The following is a 23,901-nucleotide window of genomic DNA, read 5'->3' as shown; positions in this document are numbered from 1 at the left end:
CAGCAGAAAAAGCCTCAAGGCACACAATTTTTGTTTCAGTGGGCTCAGCTCCTCTCAAGAGCCCCAGGGAAGGTCTTGCTGGACACCCATTGAGGACACTGGGATTAGACAGCAATGTGCTGCAAATCAAGGGCTCTCCTGCCTCCTAATAGTGGTGGTGAGAAATTTCTAGTCATGAATGGTGGGGGTGGCAGCACCAGGCAGGTCTTGCACCAGCCCAAGTGCAAGATCTGGAAGGAAATGTGGTGGTTCCTTCTCAGATCTGCTATACATAAAGAATGAGTAATGAAGTAACAATGAATGAATAACAAAACAATGGACGCATTAATATATCCATACATTAATGCTTCATCCAAATTGCATCATTTCTGGAAAGTTTTCTAAAGTTCAGGATGGAAAGAGCAGTAAAAGGGCTGAAGCTGAGAAGGTCTGTGTCTGAGTCAGTGCCTGAAAGGGAGACTCCCTAAGAACCTAATGGACGACACAATGAATTTCATAATGGAAGGTAGGTGGAATATACATCTGTGAAATAAATACAATACATATCTTTTTAGTTGTGGACAATAGTTCAAGTGATGGAGGTTATTATGTATCATTTGGTGTTTGTTAAGATTTGTAATGATTTTAGCATACACACTTTGACAAAGCTCTATGAAGTATTCAGAGATGATTCTCTGTTTGTATGTAGTTGTTTTATCTTTGTTTTAAATAAGATTAAGAGGGGGGAAAGCAGTTGATCAATTGATGAGTATGGAAATGGAGATAAGTTTAAAATCTGAATTTATAGTGCAGTCCTGTGTAAGGGGTAAATGTGCCCAGAATTGCAGTCTAAACCGCAAACCCACTTATACACATTTACCCGGGAGCTATTGAACTCAGTTTGGCTTGCTTCTGAGTATTCATGTAGTGTGTCAATACTGTACAAGTGTTTTTGACGCGGGTGGTGCTGTGGGTTAAACCACAGAGCCTAGGACTTGCTGATCAGAAGGTTGGTGGTTCGAATCCCCACGACAGGATGAGATCCCATTGTTCGGTCCCTGCTCCTGCCAACCTAGCAGTTCAAAAGCACGTCAAAGTGCAAGTAGATAAATAGGTACCGCTCCGGCAGGAAGGTAAACGGCATTTCCGTGCGCTGCTCTGGTTCGCCGAAAGTGGCTTAGTCATGCTGGCCACATGACCCAGAAGCTGTACACCGGCTCCCTTGGCCAATAAAGCGAGATGAGTGGCGCAACCCCAGAGTCGGTCACAACCGGACCTAATGGTTAGGGGACCCTTTACCTTTACTGTATGAGTTAAATTTTTTAATATACAAATAAATTATTAAAAAAATAATATTTGTAGAAAACACTGCTCCTGGCTCCTTTTAAAATCCAGGTACTATAATCCAACTGGCAGAATTTAAAGGAACATGAAGCCCAATTCATATGGCATGTTTTTCCAAAGATACAGTGAAAAGGGAGTTGAATTAGTCAGTTTAAGTAGAAGGAACAAAAAGAGAAGTGCTTACTTGGCCAGAAAATGGATTGAAAAGATCTTTAAGAGACTTGCATTCCAAGACCATGCAGAGTTAGTTGTGCATTAGCCCGCTGGTTTCAACAGGAATAGCAAAGGCCTCAATAAATATGTGTTGGGATATGTACTTTAGCATTATAGATTATGTTTGGCTGGGTGAGTTATGTGGAACTGGGAACCTCCAGATGTTGTTGGACTAAATATTCTAACATCCCTGTATACTGGCAATGTTGGCTGTGGTTGACTGGAGTTGGAGTCTTCTAACATCTTGAGGGCCAAAAGTTCCCACCACATTTCTTTTATATGATAAATGTGTTGAATGTTAAATTGTAAAATCCATTTAAAAATTATAAATACAGTATATATAAAGTTCCCCACCACTGGCTTAAATAATGAACTTCCACAGTAACAATTCCATTTGCTGTAGAGTCATGAAGGAAAATGGTACCTGATGAATCTTTGCCTGAAATGCAGATTTCAAAAAGCATAGGATTGGTCCCCCCAAAAACACAGGATTCTCAAAATTTAATAACTTAACTAACTTAACTTGCTTTCTGCTCTTTTGAACAGAAGATACAATGATTTCAGATTGCTGCAACAAAGGGAGCTTGCAATCTCTGTGCCTTTAAAATATAAACATGATGTTGAAATTCAGCAAGTTAATCACTTCCAATCTTGGTTACTCCATTCATTTGAGTTTGCAAATGTATGAATAGAGAGCATTATTGTTTTGAAACACTACAATGAAAGGGAGCCCCAGCCCTTCCGGTTTTATCTGAGATTTTATATCCATTTGTTTTTACTTCTATCCTTCATGCCCCCACATGTAAGCCCTTTCAAGTACTACGCACATGAAGGTCGTCATAGAATTACTGAGGAGCAGGGCTGTGCCACTGACCCTGGCATCAAGTATGCCCCTGCTCTGCCCCAGGGATAGCCACATATTGGGGGCCTATGTGTGAGTGACTACTTGCGTGTTGCGTTCAACACTATCAGAATTTGATTACAGAGTCCCAGTCATGAGGAAGCTACTCATGTAAAGCTTCCCTTCAAATGTTCATGCCAATGTTCGGATGTTCAGGACACATGCCTAATGCTAGGACATGGGCAACCATGCAGCTAGTCACAGTAAGATAACCCCTTAATGAATACTATTTGTGAAGGTAGCTATGGAAGATTCTGAAATTAAGATTAGAAATTAAGTGTTTCTCTAGAAATCTATGGAGACTGTAGTCCTTAGCAGGTAGGACAGAGGAGGCCACAGAGTGAGAGCCTGCTGTTTGGCTAGCATGCTACCATGCATGCTGCGTCTTTCAGAATTAAAGGAAATGTGCTGAGATACACTCAGGCCCGCAGTGTGGCGTGAACAAGAGACATCAGACCTTCTTTCCTCCAAAATGATTCTGCCAGAGGAACATGGAGGATCCAATCTCTGACAAGCAAGCTGCCAAATATTTTTAATTGCAGGAACTTCTCCCAACACTGGATTATTTTGAACAAGGTCACTCTCGTTTCCTATGATGCCAAGCTGCCTGGGCATGCTCAGAGGCATCTAGTTTCTGGAATGCTGACTATGTAATCAGTGTGCAATTCATTTGTACTTCATAATGTCTGGATTTTTCAGTAATTAGTTCAGGAAAATTATGGAACAGAACCAATGGACTCCTCCTACCCCTGGTTTCAGCAAAACCTGGTACCATAAAATGTACCACATTATCTATTTTTCATTATCTTACTATATTACTTTATTTTTCTTCTTTTCCAAATGCACAAATAGAGGATGTGTGTGTACAAACATACCGTTCTGACGCCATTCTCAAAGGCCTGGCGCGTTAAAGAAGCAGGTCCATCAACTGTCTTCCCATCATCATCGGGACCCCAGCTAGCACTGTAGATGTGTATGTGCTGGGGATTGAGGCTAAGTGATTTTGCTTCTACCATGTCTGTAACATCACCATCTAGCATCCGTACTCCTTGAAAAGAAAAATGGCAAATTGTATGACAATGGACATATTGAAGCACATTGGTGGGGGGGAAATGGTTGGTGTTTTTAACTGACTCAAACATACTTTGGGCCAAAAAGCTTTGTTATTGTTCGTATTTCATGTTCTGCTTGACAATGTGTTTTTTTATTTTATTAATAAACAAAATAAACCAAAGATAAATAGCATTTGAGCATTTTTATGCTCAAATGAAGTCTTTGGATTACTTGTTTTCACAGGATCCAATCTATTTAATGTTTTTTAAATGGCCATTTTCAAACAAAACACATTTTTAAAAAAATAAAAAAGGGGTTTTTCCAGAAAGTAATGGTGTGGAAACAAATTATAATACATTTTTAATTGGCCTCAGTTCACGATGAACATGCCAATCATCCATCTGAAAGGAAGGGTAAGTGGGGTGGGGAAGCCAGCACACGGTGCCCCTAAGTTCCTTTGAGCTGCTTGCTAAAGAGACTGTTCAAAGGAAGGGGAGAGCTGGTGTTTACCTGAGTCCTGGATCACTAGAATGCCTTCTGCTGAAATCTCCCTGCTGATATGGAAGGTGATCTCCTGTTGCTGGCAGAGTCTACAGCACTTCCCTCTAGGTAACTACTGTTACCTCCACCATTTCACCCCACTGCCAGTCAAATCCCACTTGGAGAGCTAAACCAGGTAGTGTGGAATTATTTCTCTGTGGCAGAACCTGGAAAAGCTCTCTTGATGGTGACAGAAATGGTATACTCTCAATCTCAGGAGGGCACACTCAGGCCTTGGCACAAAGACCATTGGTGGTGAAAGAAGCAGGAATAGTAGTGGCAGTGAGAAGCAGGCCCGTTGAGTTCCACCTTGTGGTGTGAGGTTTTGTTTCCTCTTATGTACATGAATCTTATGTATGTGTACATAGGGCTAAATCCAGATTTTCTATTTCTCTCTCCTCTCTCTTTCATTTCATATTGGTGCCCTGCTTTTCCTTGCAAAACGAAGCCCAAAGCAACTAACAACAACATTCTAAAGCAAATGTGATTAATATCAAAATATGAAAAATTCTATAACAATAAAAATTTACAATTTTGGGGGGGGGGGAGGTCTCTCTGCAATGTCTCCCCATGGCTTGCCTCACTGTCACCAAGGTGGTGCTGGTGTTTCCCCCTCTTCCTCCATCGGACAGAGGGCAAGCAGTGCCCACGACACCATTGTTTGCTACTGCCACTCACCCTCCACACCCTAGGCAGGTGGGTGATGATGACGGATGCTAGGAGCCACCACAGCAGCTGCCACCCAGAGGAAGGGAGAAAGCAAGTGAACAGCACTTAGCTGCCATTGCCGCTCACTAGGACTGGAGCAGCAGCTACCACTTGCTTCCTTACCCTCCATCTATGGACAGACATTACTCTTCACTCGCCTGCTTGGGCAGGCTAGTTAATATCACCAGCTGCTGGCTGTAGCATAGGCGACACTCTTGGTGGCATGACACAGCACAGGGCAAGGAAGGCAGGAAGGGTGGCACCAATCCTTCCAAGCAGCCCAAGGCTAGGGAGCTGCCCCACAATGACAACTCCTGACACCAGCCTTGTGTGTATGCGAGTGTGAGGATGTTTGTTCTGTTTGCTGTCTGTTTCCTTTCATGTACCTGTGTCTATTGTTCACAGACCCTATCCATGTTTACTCAGAAGTAAGTCCCGCTATGTTCAAGCCTAACTATGCCTAACTGAGCTTGATTCATTCTTGAAGCATAGATAGATATAAGGTGAATTCCGCTGAGGCCTTTATTTGAGTGATGTCACCTGATGAAGTGTGTTCAGAAAAGAAGTGGCCTATGGTGTGGTATGTTTTGCTGGTATTGTATTACATTGTGTTGTTATTATTGTACGCCACCCTGGGATTGCCAGTTTAGAATAGTGTTAGATATATATATTTACTATATGGGAAAGTTTTTTACCATATGGTTTCTTGACCTTATTTATTATTGCTACAACTATTTATTAAACTTGTTAGTCACACAAAAGGTTTCCAACCAACTAACCACATATTTAACCACCTGTTTCTTCTTTTATGCCTCCCTCCAAAAAGGGATGTGGAGAAGAGTCTCAGTTGCAGATTCACATCAGGAGAGGCATTCCATGTTTATTAACAAACACATGGCTCTTCGCAGCCTCTTCATTACACTCTGTGTAATGTCTTCACTCCATAGCAAAACTAATCAGTAACCAAGGATAAATTAACAGCAACCAATAATTCAAGAACAGACCTCTCTGTATTGCTGCAATTTAGCAATACAATAAATCACATAAGAGTAATCACTATATCAAAGGCATAAGCTAAAGCATCAGCAGAAGAATAGAAGTGCCAGACCACCCAGCCATTATCTGGCTCATATGCTTGCCTAAACAGCCCTGACACCTAGAAGCAGGCAGGGAAGGAGCTAGGGATGCCTCCTGGAGCAACACAGTCCAAAGGCTGTGTAGATGTCACTTCCAAAAAGGCCTTTTCCTCTGGACTTTGGACAGTGATGGGACACAGAGCAAAACCCTAGCCTAGGAATTTAGCAAGCAGGTGGAGGATGGCATTGACACTGGGGATACTGAACACTGCCAGGAGATTGTTTACATAAAGAAGCAGACGGGGAGGCTTGGAGAACCATACATGAATCCAATTCATTGCTTATATAAAATGTGCCTTCATTCAAAGAGTGGCATCATATTTGGATCTAATATGAGCGGAGGACTCTCAATATTGTTTTCTAAAATGCAGATTCTATTATTCTGCCAGAGCAGAGATTCATCTTAAACCAGACAGCATACCATGTCTTGACCACCTGCAAGTTATAAATGTTTCTATTTATAAACCAAATTAGCATCTTTTAATTATAAAACATAACAGCTTTGTTCCCATCTTTGCTATGAATTAGCTTGAGTGTTTATTCAGCTCTTAACCCAAGCCTGGCTGTTCTATTGAAAAAGCCCCCCCCCCTTTCTAATTGATTCGAAACAAAACTGCTCATGCTTTGCGAGGTCACACTTGTCCAAATACTGATCTTACTGTGAAATTTACTTTATGAAAAAGAACAAACATTAATTCAGGTCGCAATCCTTTTACTTTTATCTTAAGGATGTAAATAATCAGAGCAAGCAAGTTATGAATATAGGAAGCTGCCCGCTGCTGAGTCACACCATTGGTCTGCACTGTCTGGCCCGGCAGCGGCAGGCCAAGGACCCAAGAAAAGCTCCTTCCAAGCATTCAGCCTAGAAAAGCTTTAAGTGGAGATGCGGAAAACGATGCTGGCAAATCATGTGCACTTTGGTGAAGTAGTTGCTGTTGTTTGCCTACAGTTTGACATTATTTAACTGGATTGCCTGGCACAATCCTGTTGGTCTTTTCAGCACAAGGTGAAGACTTTTCTGTTCACTTGGGCCTTTTAAATAACACATAAGCCTCTTATGTTAAGTTTTAAATTGTGTTTTGTGTTTTGAATTAATATGTTATAGTGTTATTGCACTGTACATTTTCTCTCTCTCCTTTGTGAGCTTCCTGGGTATCTCCAGTTATGGGCTGTTATATAAACAGAGTAAATAAAATAACTATAGCCTCTGAAAATATTTTATTAATTACTATTTTTTAAGGTGCTAAAAGATTCTTCATTGAATATTTCAAATAGTTATACCCTGACGGACAATCTCCAACATACTGTTTGTTTTTCCAATAACAGACCATTCTTCAAAACATTTTGGGTTTCTGGTAACAGGAAAATCTTAATTGTCTATCAGCCAGTTAAGCTTGAGACAGTGAAATCTGGTTCTGGCAACATCAAGCACAAGTTTGTTCACAGGTTTTAACAGATTATTGTTATTCATAAAATGGGTTGTATTCAACATTTGTCATACCTACTGAAATTTATAGATTTGAGTAAAGTAGGTCTATTAATTTCAATGGGTCTACTCAATGTAGAACTTAGCTAGGTAACAACAATGCTATTTTCTTCCTTCAGTATTAGCTGAAATACTAAGATTAAAGTGGCATTATTGAGCCGAATAATGAAAGGGGGGAAAAACACCTGAAAATGTTGAAATAAAGAATTTCACTTAAAATTACTGACTTTAAGCCAAGAACGGTAGGCTGGTACTATAAATTTCAGAGGATGTGCAGCTACTACAAAAAAGAACAAGTCTGAATATCCTATTCCCCTGTAACATAAAAAACTCATGAAGATGCGATTCCATGCTCCTGTTTCACTTCATTGACTGTTGCTTATGAAACTGAGGAAGCATAGGGTATGATAACAACTTGCAATACAATGTTGTATCCTTGGGAATTATAGGAGGAGAAACAGGATCACTATTTTTAATGGCAGCCAGGCATGTCCCATAACATTGACTTTTAGACTTAAGAAACAGAAATCATAGAATCATAGAATCATAGAGTTGGAAGAGACCACAAGGGCCATCGAGTCCAACCCCCTTGTAACTATCTGGATAGACTATCTAAATTTGTTCACCATAACTCAGGAATTGTCCTCTAACTGAGATTCAGCCTAGCAAATAACAAATAATTTAAATTCCACTGTAACTTCAGAAACAGCAACAAAGCAACAATCTAGCTGTTAAAACATTTGGATGGACTAGGGCTGTAAAAAACAACACAGGCAAACATTAATCCAGTTCTCATGTACGTAATGCTAAGCCAAACCATTACTTAGCCATGTGTGGATGGTATGGCAGCAGCAAGATCAAAGGCGGAGTAGCTCCATCCTCCATTCAGGGAAACTGGACATATGCTCATTCGTGCTAAGGTCGGTTTAGTATGTGTGGATTGAACCCATGTACTAACGGAAACTGCCTCACGGGGCCATGTCAACAATCCATCTAGCCAAAGAACTAATCTCCAACAATAGTTGGTAGCATATAATGATATATTATAACAACATATATTATAACAACATTATCATAGGTTTTGCATTTGAGATGTGCTTCTAGAAACAGTGCCCCTGACCAAGCATAGCCCATCCTGTTTGGCCACCTGTGCCCCCACCATGGCCGCCACTGCCACTGCACCCCACCTCTCATCGAACGTGGTGGGAGCCGGAGGGCTCCTCAAAACTTTGCCGCTCGGTTTCTCTCCCCACCCTCTGCCTGTGGGGAGAGTGGAGTGGCAACATGGGGCAAAGGAATGCCTTGGCTCCTGCTGAACTTGGCAGGATCTGGGGCACTCCTCAAAGCTTTGCCGATTGGCTTCTCCATCTGGGGGCAGGGAAATGAGCAGCAACGGCACATGTCGGAACACACCCCGCACTGACAGTAGAAGCAGTGAAGCTGGCACAGCGCCACCTCTCGCACTTCCGCTGCCTGAGGTGGGTGCTTGACCCTGCCTCATGGCCCCTCCAAAATACACCTTGAACAAATCTCATGTCTAGTCAGGGATGTCATGTCCCATTTCACCACTTGAGATGAAACAGGAAGTGCTGCCCTGCCACTGCTGCCTGCACTGCCCTCTCCACCACCTCCACTGACAGCATCGGCACTGATTTCAGGTGAGTCTTTTCACACACCGCTAAATCTCACCCAAAATTGGTGGGGCAGGTGGGGCGCCGCCTTGAGGGCTTCCACTGCCTGAGGCAGCAGCCTTATCCCATCATTTGCCTGCACTGTGTCTAGCTTTAGTGTGTTTTCTCTCCCTCGTCTGGCTTATTTCTGAGCAAGCCTGCTTATGATTCTGCTCTTAGGTTTTTATATTAATCATAGACAACAGTTACACTTACCTCCAATTCTGGCATTATATGCAATTCCAACTATACAGTGTGAGTTGTTTGCACTAGCTGCTACTTCTCCAGCACAACGGGTTCCATGCCTATAGGAATAGACAGATATTTTAATATAAGTACTATTCACCACTAAGAGAGAGATTGTCTGTATTTAATACCTTTGATTGTGTTCATCTTCACCTGCTATGTGTAAGATGCCCCAGTCTGAAACATGCACTTTAAATATATATACACACTACCATGTATGTTTAGAATTCATTTAAACTTTTGCTTCAGGCACTGCTGCTTAGTCATAATCCTTATCTTTCCAATGATGTCAAACCCAATAACCAAAACTATGATTTTGCTTTTAATCAACATGCTTAGACAAGTGCAGCACGAACACAGCATGTTATAAGAACATATGGAATTGATCTCAAACTTTAAAAAGTATCACACATCTTAAGCAGATGCTTTTAGGACACCATCATTACAAATTTTAAAAAGCACTTCAATCTATAATAAATACGGCTATGAACACTCCCGTGCCCCTTGGTCTTACTTGCAGCCTCCTCCTTTTCAACCCACAGGCTTCTTATGGGCAGGGAAGTACCACTGTGCAGAGCTCCAAACCTACAAAGTCACCCTTTCATTTCAACAGAGACTATGTAAAAGTACTTCTTCCTGTGTGCATCAAAGAGCCCCTGTGGCCCTGAACAGGAACATGTGTTTCGACAACTACAATTTTGAGAGGAGTTTAACAATCAGTCCCTCTGCAATGAATCAGTATAAGAAGCAACAGAGACTTACTGGACTACAGTGATACTGAACCAAAACTTGTGAGAAGGAAGACATTTTGGAAAGCACAGAGAATATAAGAGCCCTTCATATTTGTCACATCATAAAACTAGTTACGTCTAGTTAGTATTGTTTTAAAACACGAGCAACGCATTCAAGGATCTATAAAAGCATAATACCTCCCCATTTAACAAAATTGCAAAACTTTTAGTTAAATATTTTATGTATGAAAATGAATTGCATATAATCACTTTATATTTGTTTTTATAATTGAGATTTTGGTGCTTCCCAAAGTAATAAATATTATAATTTTACTGGCATTTTAAGCCTTTTATTATGTTCAATTCTGAAATCCATGTTTATAAAATTTTCTGCTTGATCAATCTCTGTTGTTTGCAATTATCTTTATTTTTCAATGTTGCTTAATGCAAACAAACCCATTGAAGTATTCTGAAAATGAATACTAAAATGGGGGGGGGGGGATTTTAGCAGTAGGAAAACAATTCTGAGAGGATGATAAATTGTCACACATGAGTAACATATTAGCATCATGTAACCAAGATATGTTACTACCCAACAGTACAAAAACTCACATTTCTAAAAGCATTAAAAAGATAAGTATGAACTTATTTGTGCAATGCGTCCTTCGAGTTGCTCAGAGCAATATCAAAGCATTCTCAAATGATCTCTCAGCTATGAACAAAAGGAGAGCCCTGCTAGAACACATCCAGGGTTTATTTTGTCCACCATCCTGTTTCCTAATGCCAACCAGATGCTTGTGTTCCCTAGCCACTAGTATTCACAGGCAGGCTGCTTCTGAATTTAGAGGTACTATAAAGTCATTGTCCCATTTTAAAGCTATCTAAGTGAATGGCCATCACATCTCATCACATCTGTGCTAGTTTGGCTAGGTGCAGGTCAGGGCCAGGTCTACATAGCTTTACAGGCAGAATGCCATAATGTTTTTTAAACCAATTTTCTCCATATGTTCTTAGCACCAATACTTTTTAACAGTTATCTCAGAAATATATTGTTTAAAAAAATACTGATGCTATTTTTGTCCTCTGAACTCTACACATTACAACTTTTTCCTTCATAGGTTAGTTTAAGGTTACCAGATTTTTTTCGATGAATCCAGGGACACTTTTCAACTTCAATGGATTTTGTATGGGGACTGATTTGTAAATCCGAGGACTGTCCCTGGGAAACGGGGACACCTGGTAACCTTAGGTTAGTTCTCACTATGCACTGATGGTAAAAGCAACCCAACCTCTTCGGTTACTTTGGTCTGTTTATGTCAGAATGTAGGCTGATGCAATGGATCAGCAGAGTTATTCTGAGATGAAGACGCTCAGGACCTGGGAAATCTCATAGAATAACTAGGTGACACATTCATGTATTATGCATAATAACTACCTCACTTGTTTCAGAACGTATTGCCAGATTGCTCTCAAAATGTTTAATTAAAAAGAAAAAAAGAAACCTGATCTATTTTGAGTTTGTGTAAGATTTTAGTCTAGGCAGAAAGTCAAGGTGTAATTTTTGCTGTCTCAACTACCTGACCTTAACATTCATCCTTTCATTATACACATTTAGCCTGTTTACAAAGCACACTTCTACCAGATTTTTTAATATAAAAAAATCTAATCCAATATAGAATTTAATAAGCAGAACTGCTTTTCAGTCCCACAAATATGCTGACCATTCTTCACTCTTTTAAGATAATCTTTTATTCCCACCAGATGTAAAGGAGAGCCAAACTAGACATGACCTTAACTATGCAGTTCTGCCCTCAACGCAGGTCCCCCCCTCCCAAATTGCCAACATGATGAAAGGAAGTTGATGCAGATTAGGAGCTTATGGTGTGGGAACAGGGGAGCCTTAAGCCTTTGCTATGGTGCCAGACTTGATGTGGCTGCCTTTGAAAGCAAAACAATTTCTCCCAAAATATAGAAGCTGAAACATATATAGAATGTTTTTATATATAGTTTATTTATTATATATAGTTTGTTTATATATATAGTTTATTTATTATATATAAACATATATAGAAACATATATAGAATATAGAAGCATTTGCACCACTTTGGAGAGAGGCAGGTGGGGACTGGAGCTAAATTCACTCCCTTCCTGCAGCTGCCAGTCGCCCAAGCCTCCAGGAGCAACACTACAAGATGGCGCCATGCTACTCTGAACAGGGATTCTAGGGGAGCTCATCAGGACAATGCTATATCACACAGCGTCATTCTAGGAACCGTGCGAAAGAAGAGAATGAGAGCCACCAGCTGGAAGGCACTGGGAAAAGCTTCAGTAGTATTTTGCCCTAATTCCCCACCATCACCAACCATGAAATATGATTGGAAAAGGAGTTCAGACCTTTCTGTACCCACAAATTCCAAGTGATTTTTAAAATAGAAATAATAAATAAATAAGCCTTAATTAATAATTATAAAGGCCATGAAGGTGAAAGACTGTCATTAAAAGAAAGGAAAAAAAACAATCTTATTAGTCTGGCCAACCACTCGAGTGATTTTTTTTGGCAATATGATAAGATAAACAGCAACAATTCAGTAACAAAAGTCAAACCTGTTATGAAGTTATATCAGTCTAACTGTTGATTTACTTATTTTAGGAGTTTTTGCAGCAATGAAGGCATTTGCAAATAATACTTTAAATTTATAGGGGGTTTTTTATTCCCATTCCCTGGTGTATGCTGTGGAAATGAATTTGCATACAAAAGAATTCTGGCAAAAAGCAAGTCACAAATATTCATGTTATTAGCTGTCTGCCCCAAGTACGTCAGCAGTGTTTGTGCAGCTGTCTTGGAAAAATTTCAAGGGATTATATGTTATTTTCTTCTGCCCTCTCTGTTCACCACGGCATCCACCTGCTGCCTTGGCTGATAACTTCCTTAGAAGCAGTATTGGCATACACAGCATCACAGAACACAGCCTTGTTCACTTTTTATGCAAAGGGTGCTACCATAGTTGACAATAAACATATACTCAGCACCTGATGGAGGATAAACATCTGGCAGGGATGCGAACAAATAAAAGATTTTTAGTTAACAATTTAAAATAAAATCTCACTACCAAAATATAGTACAGTATACCGTAACTACAGGAATGATCAATTAAAGTCTCTGCATCAAGAATGTTGGGAGAAGGGCAAGGGAGGGTCAATTAATTTAATTTCCACAAGATCGAGGGAGTTTATAACTAATAATAATAATAACTTGGAAATGATTAATTATTTTTATGATTAATTAAAGTAGCCATTTCAGAAATAAAGTTTTGGAGGAAAGGGGAAACAAACAGTATCTTTCACCCACTGTATGGATGAAATGTTCTTGAAATATTATTTTATAAAAGTGCAGATTATGAATTATTAGTACTCTTTTGACTTTTATTTATATAGCACCATCACTGTACATGGCCCTGTACACTAACAAAATAAGAATTCTATGCTGAAGGGCGTATAATCTAAAACTACAAATATAAACAGTACAGTAAAAATTAATAGTTAAAATGCACGCTTCACAAGCTGTTACATCAGGTATACTAAAACAGCCACCCCCAACGAATAGATGATAGATAGATGATAGATGATAGATAGATAGATGATAGATAGATGATAGATAATGCACACACAACCCCCCTCCCCTCCAACTATATTTTCCAGTGTAGAAAGTCAGTACAATTCTGCTTATAGTTTATAGCTGGGAAACACTTGTTTAGTGCTAGGAGCTGTTGTCTGAAAGCTTCCTAAGATTCAAGGAGTTCCTCTGAATGTTTATTTACAGTGTTAAAGCAAAAGGAATTCCTGTGCATTTGTGGAACAGGGACAACAACAGAAAGTCCTCTACAGTGTTCATGCTTTCGGACACCTTTATATCAATATAGAAGAATACAGTTTTGATGGAATTTGAATGAGTAACTAGAAATGTAAATCCTCTTACAAAATTCGCTCAGATGACCCTAAGTCTTTAAGGAGAATTTGAGACAAAGAAAAAAAAACATATTTCTTTATGTGAATGGCAGTATGTGAATTATGGGAAGAAAATGGGAAAGGATGGCATCATGGTTCAGATATCAGACAATAACAATATAGGTTTCTATTTGTTTTTAACATGGGGTATATAAATAGCACACACAAAAAAGTAGCCACAATTCACTTGGAAAATTTGTCATTTAAAAAGCATGCTCCTAACCCTCAGGATTGCAGAGAAAAACATGTCAATGTCCTGCCAATTTTTGCTGAAGCTATACGAAAAAGAAAAGGAAAGGAAAAAGAGAACATTAAGAAACAAAATAAAAATATTAAATAAAAATAAATAATAATAATAAATCCTTCCAATAGCACCTTAGAGACAAACTAAGTTAATCTTGGTCTCTAAGGTGCTACTGGTCTCTAAGGTGCTACTGGAAGGACTTTTTTTAAAAAAAATTAAAATTTAATTTAATTTAATTTAATTTGTTTTGTTTCGACTACGGCAGACCAACACGGCTACCTACCTGTAACTATAACACTGAGAATTCTAGTGTTTGGTTGTTGGAACTTCTTGCCTGAAGCACAGCTATTTTCACCTCCCTCCACTGCTGCCAGAACATCCCACTGCCTTAAAAGAACTGTATCCCTTCACGGTTGTATTCTTTTCCAGATATTCCCCAAAAAATCCTCATAACAACTTCAGGTCACATAGCCAGAAACACCCAACTGTGCAATTCCGCACATTTTGTGAGGCATGCAAATTGAACATCTTTTGTATTGCAAAACTTCTACACTTTAATATATTCCCATTGCAGAATTTGTGTTTTGGGATTGCACAATTCACAATGTTTTACTGCAGAATTCTAGACCGGATCTACAAAAGCACTAAGAAATAAATATTACATAGCTGTCAATGCAATTTTCCATTGACTTCTGTACAGTGCCCCCTGGTGTCACATTTTTATAACGCATTTATAACGTTATCACTCACTAATATAGATTAGTCCCTAGCGGCCCTGGCAATTGACTCAGTACACAGTGAACATATTCTACAGCAAACTATAGTAGATTGTTGTGGTTTTAAAAAGAAAAAATAGCAAAATCTTAATGGAATTCATTCTGTGTCTTTGTGTTAAATATTATGCTCTAGTGTAGATTCTGCTGTTTTGTACCAGGCTGTAATATTAAACATCTGGAAAGGGAAATTTGTTTTCATTTCCCAATAAAGCAATAAAAGAAGGATAAAAGGTGTGTGTATGTTTGGGTACAGGTGGAAGTTAAGTGGAGAGAGAGAAAGAGAGAGAGTGAGTGCACGAGAGAGAGAGAGAGTGCACCCTTGGAGTTATGTTGACAGAAAATCATGTAAACGATGACTTTTGTCAACTACACGCGATCCTTTTCAATTTATCCAACTGGTAGGATTACTGCAGACAGGTTTTGAGCAAGTTCACACTGGAATATTTTGCAGCAAGGAAAAACCAAAACTAAGGGCCAAACTAGATAGTATATCCCCCCTTTTTTTATTAAGGAAAAATAGTCTTTTTGGTGCTGCATTCCTTTCACTGTCTTTTTCTAGACTAAAGCAGTACAGGGGACTGCTTAACTATTTCCCCCTGGGCCACTTCCCCATTCACTGCCCTTCTAAAGCTGCTTTCCTCCCCAGAGAAGCGGAACTATATGGCTCTGCAGAGGAGAAAGCAGCTTGGCTAGCAGATTTGTATGGGGGAAATGGCAGAAGAGGAAATGATTGCAGATGCTCCCCTCCCCCTCTGGTGCTCCACTCATGATTGCAGCCTGCATCTGTTGTTTTTCCTTAAGAAAAAATGTGGAGGGAAAGTTGCACAAAGGTGCATGTGAAATGAAGTTTGGTCTTGAGAGATGAGCTCAGATGGTTCAGATTGATTGGTTGTGTGTTTGAGGATTTCCATTCTTCTTCAGAGGACATGATAGATTTTTACAAGTATGAATCAACTAAACAAAAACATATTATTCCCTAACATATCAGTAGGATGTCCACTTGGGCATAAGTATGTCTTAGACTGTTCAAGAAATTGTTCCTCTCCTTGCCTTTCTGCATTCGGGTGGGTGCCCATTACCAACACAAGTCCCTCTAGCAGCTTCTGCATTCTCAGAGGAACTCCTAGGAATCAAGAAGGATGGAGCTGTGTGTCAAAACAAAAAAAAATCCTTCCAGTAGCACCTTAAAGACCAACTAAGTCAGTTCTTGGTATGAGCTTTCGTGTGCATGCACACTTCTTCAGATACACACATACATACCAAGAAGTGTGCATGCACACGAAAGCTCATACCAAGAACTGACTTAGTGTCTCCCTGACATTCCTGGGGATTTTACCCACCTGAGCGTTAAATCAAACAGCGTCCTCGATTACCTGTTGGTCTCCAGGGATCTACTTAAGTGCATTTCCACCTTTAAGATCGAGAATATACAATCTAGTGATCATCTTCCCCTTGTAGCCAAGCTCTCCCTGAACTGGCAGTCGGAGGCTCATAGACATGCGACCCAGATGGTAACCAACGAATCTCTCCAAGTAAGAGGAATCAAATGGTCGGAGACCCAGGCTCAAAGGTACCAGGAATTCTTTCAAAAAGTAATCCTCGGGTCCCATCCCAACATAGGCTCTGCCTCAGACGAGCATAGCATAGTGCTGAAATGCTTCCACCATCATACGACTGATCTTACGTCCTTCTTCAGGCTACCACCCAAAATATTAAATCGAAATGAATATACTTACGGTGCCCCCTGGTATAATTCTCAGTGTAAACAAGCAAGACAGCGCCTCCGTGCTATATTTAATGTATATAAGACCTCCGATGCAGCTACTCTGCCAGCTAGTTATGCACAAGCCAAGCTAGTTTACAAACGCACGCAGAAAATTGCCAAACGTGAGTGGCAACACAATCGATGGCAGGCTTTGATTACTGCCTCAAAATCACACAGATCCAGGGAATTCTGGTCTTTGATCAACAGAAGGGTGAGGAAATACCCAAGGGCAGTCATCCCTGCACCGACATGGGAACTGTTCCTGAAGAAATGCTTCTCACAGGCAGATGCTCCCTCCGACCACCTGACGCATCTGTTTACCCACCTACCTATTTGGCCTTCCACTGATCCTGACGAAATAGCCAAGCTAATAGCTCAGCTGAAACCGGGTAAAGCCCCAGGGCCCGATCTGATCCCTGCTGAAGCCATTAAACTACACCCAAAATGGTGGGCTGGCATCTTGGCCAAAACCTTCGATGCAATCAACGCTTCTGGCCTCATCCCCAAAATATGGAAGGAGGCCATTATAGTACCAATTCATAAAAAAGGTTCTCCAATGGAGCCGGAAAACTACCGTAACATCAGCCTCCTTTCGATCATAGGGAAAATTTATGCCAGCTTTTTGCTGACTAAACTACTGCGATGGGTAGATGAGACTAATCAGATTGGCCACGAACAAGCAGGGTTCAAAATTAAACGCTCTACAACCGATCATGCGATAGTTCTTTACCATCTGGCACGAAAGTACTCCTCTCCCCCCCGGGGCTACCTCTGTGCTGCCTTCTTAGACCTAAAGGCAGCCTTTGACAGCGTTCCTATAAATATTCTATGGGAGAAACCTGCGAAACAGGGCATTGATAGAAGACTCCTATGGCTTATAAGTCAGCTCCACGAAGGTAACCTTGCTAGAGTGAGACTTACTCCTGCGGGCGACCTCACTAATTCGATACCAATAAACAAGGGAGTGTGCCAAGGATGTATATTGGCTCCCTGTCTATTCAACCTATTCATCAGCGACATGCGAGCATCCCTAGTTAACTCATCTCCAAGTACACACGCGCCTAGACTTGCGGACTACCGCTGCCCTCTCCTTTTATATGCGGACGACGCGGTAATTCTATCTTATACACGTGTTGGACTAACCAGAGCTTTGAAGATCTTTGCCACGTATTGTCAACTCAACCAACTAACTATCAACCATGCTAAATCCAAGATTCTGATTTTCTCCAGAAGCCGGAGATTATACGAATGGAAGCTTGGCGGAGCAAAAATTGAGCAAGTCCTAAAATTTCAATACCTAGGAGTTATTTTTCAACACAATTTGGGGTGGAAAGCTCAAATTCAACACCTACTTAACAAGGCCAAAACTCTGTCATATGCGCTCCTCCGATTCTTTTTTTCGGATGGAGCTTTGCATGTTCCCTCGGCCCTAAAGGTGTTCAAGGCAAAAGTGGTTGCCGTGCTTGCCTATGCTGCCCCGCTTTGGGCCGTGATGACAGACCTTGCTCCTCTTGAGACACTGCAAAATCAATTCCTGCGTCGGCTCCTAATGCTCCCCCTGTGCGTAAGCAACGCAGCCATGCGACTAGAACTGAAGATCGCATCCTTAGAAACTTGCCTGTGGAAGCAAGTCTTCAATTATTGGTTATCATTTTGCTATAGATTACCAAACCACTACCTTGTCCAATGCTTATGGCGAGATGAATTCTCTAGCCTTTGGACTAGTAGAATTCATGCCAAACTCCTGAGTTACGGAATCTCTCCTTCAGATTCCCTAAAACTAGACCAAATTACTGCTCAAAGACTGATCCGCCAAAGACTGGATGACATCGATCTACAGCGAAACTATATGCTGGGGGGAGGTGTTTGTTCGCCCCAGAACATTGGTATCACTTTAACTTACTGCGTTCCATCATACCTCTCCTCCCTTTCGACTGTTGCCCATAGACTGGCCTTCACCAAAGCGAGGTTCAACGTTTTTCCCTCCAACGTCCTGAGACATAGATTCTCAAAGGGCCAAGCCCCCGCCACGTGCGAATGTGATAAGGAGACGCCGGAGTCGCTCCAGCACATCATGTTCACTTGCCCCCTGTTCAATGTGCCACGGGCAAATTTGTTGGGATCAATCATACAGAAACTAGAGGGTACCCCACCAAAATTCCACCTTGCCCAAATCTTGCAGGATAAGGATACTCATACGACCCTGAAAGTGGCAAGGTTCCTGGTCGCTGTCCTTACCCAAAAGCGACGCCAAGGAGCACTACAAGCTAACTAAGGCGTAGTATGCCATTCTATTTTATAGTATTTTAGTGATATTGTGGTGTTTTAGCGGCTGTTTCTTTCTTTTTTCTTCCCACGTACACAAGCTGTTATTTATGTGTTGTTTTTACTTGTATGGGCCTATGGCCGTAATAAATATTGTTGTTGTTGTTGGTCTTTAAGGTGCTACTGGAAAGAATTTTTTTTGTTTTGACTATGGCAGACCAACACGGCTACCTATCTGTAACTGGATCTGTGTGTGAATGAAATGAAAATAATAATTTGAAATACTCCCAAACTGTCTGACAGGAACCTGTGAGTTTACAGAATATTAACAGCCATTTAGCTCCTTCCTTTCCTTGCCATCTGCATGAAATTAGGCCAAGGGCTGCAGGCTAAATAAATACTGATGTTTCTGCCCCCCCCCCGCCCCCAATTCTGCAAATGAATGAAAAGCTGTTTTATTTTAGGCCAGGGGCTATTAATCCCATTTCTTAAAGCTAAATGAATGGAGCAACCCTATGTGTGTCAGAGAACCCCATAGCAGAGCTATGGCTCTCTGTTACTAGGACAGTGGGTGGCAGTGAACTTTTCAAGCCCTTCTTTTGCTTTCATTAAACCTCTTTTTTGATTTCCAGCCCCACGATCAACAGGAAGGAATTAATTGTGCCAGGAGTGGTACAGCTGGGGGCTCCTTTGGGGAATCTGTCAGGGGAATGAGGCAGTTTAAGGCTCTGCAAATCTTCAGCCATCCCCAACATACCCCAATTTGAGCCCCACATTCCTGGAACATCACTGGCCTCCAGACTGCTATATTTGTGATTCAATCACATAGCGGAACTTTAGATTTGCAAAACTAAATTGGATTAAAGCTCTCGGTCGTCCTAATGCAACAAATTTACTCTTTTTAAAAGCAAAACAGAGGGACTGGGGAAGTGCTGGGAGAATGCATTGGAAAGTGTGAGATAAATGAGCGATGAACAAATGCTCAGTAGACTAGATATGCCAACAGCTCCTAAGATGGCCTTTGGTCAGCTTTAGAATTGTACCAGGTCAGTTCTTCATACCAAGGGCAAAGCAGTCTAAGACCAGTCTAAGGCAGGGCAAAGGGGCTGATGCTTAAACTGTAGGAAAACAAGCCATGGAAGTAGAAGGGCCCAAGATGGACTACTGGGAAATGCAATATCAGGAAATGTCCAGCAGAGACTGAGCAGCTTTAGGCTAGTGCAACCAAATTTCCCTTCCTGGTCATCAGTTGAGCTACAAGGTGCTGTAGGTGCCTACTCAACCTGAGTAACCCCTCCTTCTGACTATATATTTTATTTTTGAAGTCTCCTTACAGACACACAAGAGCTTATCCACTGATTTTTAATATCCCAATGGGTCTACCTTCATCAGAACTCCATGGAGAAAGTGGCAGAGTATGATCTGTGATGTGGTGTAGGGCTTTGTGGGCTGAGGCCATGATGGGTCCCAAGTCTCTTTCTCAGACAAAGTATATCCCCAATGTCCAGGTCAGGCTCCTAACAAAAACCAATTGAAGTGAACTCTGAATGTTAAATATATATTCAGTCACACACTATGTTCAGCTTTCACTTCTTAGGAGAAAATATTCATTGCTTGGATTCATTGTTTGTTTCTCTTGAACAACAAAATTAACTGAAGTTGCTCATGCTTTGTACAGAGTATTCCTTCTAAAGATTTCCATTCTATGTACAGAAATTATGTCAATCAATACAATCATGCTTCCTAAGCGACATTATATTAAGAACAGAAATTAGACAACTAAATGTTTTATAAGCATCCAATTCTGCATAGATGTTTAAGTGGAAGGTCTAAATAAAATTGCAAGGGGTAATTAGTTAAGCGTGATGTAAAAATTTCCCTGGAACCTAGCCTAGATTCTAATTTCAACACTTACTAACATTGCAGGGATATGGTTACATTGATGATAAGAAGGGCTAGTCTTACAGTCTATCCAACAGATTAAATATCCAGCTTCCTAGTGCTCTGGTAACTCAAGAGTTAGTTGCTTTGTTGTTAAAATGTCAATCTTAAAATATATGTGATTTTTGGTGAGATGAGAGATCCAGATATTGCCTTGCAAAATCCTGTTTAATGGCATATATAATTCATAAATCAGTTAAAATAAAGTATTTTGATTCAAAATTGTTTAAATCATTGTTTCGCTGGTTTCAATTCTCCCCATGCTATTTAGTTATAAGCAGCTAAAAAAGGTAGCATCCTTTGTTCTATACTAGTGTAGACTAACCTGCTTTCTTAGATTCAACACTAACAACATAATCCCATGGATATGCCTATCTAGAAGTCTCATTGAGTTCAGTGGGGCTTATACCTAGCTAAGTGGGTATAGTATTGCACTTTAAATTTCGTAAAGTAACACTATAATTATGACTGCAGATGTGAATATAAATAAATGTTAACCGATGAAAAAACAGGTGATTTAAACAATGTATGCTTTAAAGATACATTTTAGTATTATCTTGGCCTCAGTGTAAGTGCTTTTCTGTGACATTAGGGAAAGAACTCTGAACAACTGTATTTCACATCATATTTTAATCCAATATATACTGGTCTACTATTTAATTTTTAGGAACTGTATAATACAGTGGTACCTCAGGTTAAATACTTAATTCGTTCTAAAGGTCCGTACTTAACCTGAAACTGTCCTTAACCTGAAGCACCACTTTAGCTAATGGGGGTCTCCTGCTGCTGCCACGCCGCCGGAGCCCGATTTCTGTTCTCATCCTGAAGCAAAGTTCTTAACCTGAAGCACTATTTCTGGGTTAGCGGAGTGTGTAACCTAAAGCGTATGTAACCTGAAGCATATGTAACCCGAGGTACCACTGTATGCCCTTAACTACTACCTTTTAGTGCCTTGATGATGTCCGGGGGGGGGGGATTTCCGAAAGGCGGCGCTTTGTCCTAGATCTTAGGCAAGTCAGTCAAAAATTTGGGGGGTGTTCTGGTTTTTACTTTCTGAAATGTGGCAGCCCTAATACATGGTGTTTTGATATTGTATTTTCTCTTCAAAAATTAAGGAAAAAGTTATTCACAAAAACCCTTGTATCTCACACCATTAAATGTAATCTTTAAACATATTTTTTCTGTCTCACAGTAATGAAAGTAGTCTAAAAGTTAATATGTCCTTGCCTTATTGCCCAGCTATTAAATTTCATCCTCACTAATAAAAAATTGGAACACTTTAACCAGCTAAAACTTTAGTTGACTGATGTATTAATTAAACTGACTAAGGAGTAGGTCACTTCAAGCACAATGAAACCTACCTCTGAGTAAACATGCAGAGGATTGCACTGAACAGCTTGTAGCCCAAATTATAACATGATTTCTGTTTCTGACATCTTTATAACCCCTTTGATGATGTGCAGTCTCTGAGAATCTGCTGCAATTTAGGGTGAGTGTACATAGCCTTTTCACCTCTTGTAACCTCAAGCTGTAGTCTCATAGAGATCCTGGCTTTCTGAATGACTGAAAATGAGGTCTAGCTATGAGCTGACATGAGTTCAACAAGCCTATAAAATCAGGTCTGCTAAACCTTTGTGGCCTCCAATTAGATTTTCTATGAATCATTCACAAAACAAAGATCCATACAGATCCCGACTGAAAAGTATTTCTAAAGCATATTCCACTGAAAATATGGTTGTATCGATTTATGCTTGATTCTGGGAGTGCTTCCTGATTGTTGACTCTGTGCAGGGACAACCTTTTTGGACCAAAGGGCACATTTCCAGTTTTGAGAAAGTGTTGTAGGCACCTGTCACAAAATATCTGCCATGGGGGTGTGGCATAACACAAAATGGCTGCCATTGGGGTCATGACATAACACAAAATTAAAGAGAGTATAGTCATTGCGGCTCCCTCACCCCATCCCTGGACAATCTCATGTATGCCCTGCTGGTGCTGATTGGAGATCACACAATATTGATTCCACACACAACTATGCTGTTGTGGTCTAATAATAGGGAACATTCCACAGTACCAGGGGACCTCACACCTCTAACTTACAAACGTCCACCACACACATACAGACCACAAACACACATGCATTTGTTTTTCATAGACATTCATACACAGAGACTGCCCATCCCATTTCATTGCTTATGGCTGCGACTGCTGGCTTTTGGCAATATATCACGAGAGATCCAGGAGATCTCACTTGAAGGTGCTTCTCCTTGCTTCTCCAGCGGCAGAAGATGTGAGCAGAGTGCCGACAGGGGTGCCACCCCTTGGGATTCTGCCACCTGAGGCAGTTGCCTCAGTCCTCCTGATGGGCAAGTCAGCCCTGTTCATGCATTTTGCATATATATAATCACACACACATATCTTCTCTCTGCTCAAGTGGATCTCTCACTCTCCAACAGACCACACTCACAAACAGACCACACATCTCCCCTCTCTCTTTCTGACACAGGCTCCATATACGTATCTCCCTCTCTTTCTGTCACACAAATACATAGAGCATACTTAAGCACACTCTCACACACACTCAGGTGAACAAAGTGCCTGACCTTTTTTTTTGTTGTTGTTGTTAAAAAAAAAACTTTTAAATTGGTCCCCACCCATTTCAGATTGGTGGCCCCTGCTACTCAGTCATTTTGATGTAAGGTATAATACTGAATTGCAACTGACCTTGCAGACTTCAGGGAGTGTAACATTCTGGGTTACATTCTGCTATGGTCCATGCACACTAGTGGGCTGCCTGTACAGGACAAATCACCTAAGTACGTCTTTTTAAATACATGCATGAACATGATAGGCTTTTCTTCAGCCACATCACCCATGCAAATTACCACCATAAAACT

General features: G+C 40.6%; 1 protein-coding gene across 6 annotated transcripts in view; it reads right to left on the bottom strand.

Annotated features, from left to right (window-relative positions):
- The window catches only part of PCSK5 (proprotein convertase subtilisin/kexin type 5), a 151,078-nt gene that overhangs the window by 67,216 nt on the left and 59,961 nt on the right, over positions 1 to 23,901 (bottom strand). For all 6 annotated transcript variants that reach the window (XM_081930472.1, XM_081930474.1, XM_081930471.1 and 3 more), the window contains 2 exons: positions 9,247 to 9,335; positions 3,313 to 3,485 (listed from right to left, as the gene is read on the bottom strand). In XM_081930472.1, coding sequence (XP_081786598.1) covers positions 3,313 to 3,485; positions 9,247 to 9,335 — 262 coding nt within the window. The remainder of the gene's footprint in view (positions 1 to 3,312; positions 3,486 to 9,246; positions 9,336 to 23,901) is intronic.

The sequence above is a fragment of the Podarcis melisellensis genome, assembly GCF_964234715.1.
Source record: "Podarcis melisellensis genome assembly, chromosome: 11".
In the NCBI taxonomy this organism is placed as follows: Eukaryota; Metazoa; Chordata; class Lepidosauria; order Squamata; family Lacertidae; genus Podarcis; species Podarcis melisellensis.
The sequence above is the reverse complement of the archived record's forward strand: the minus strand, read 5'-3'. Positions and strand labels throughout refer to the sequence as shown.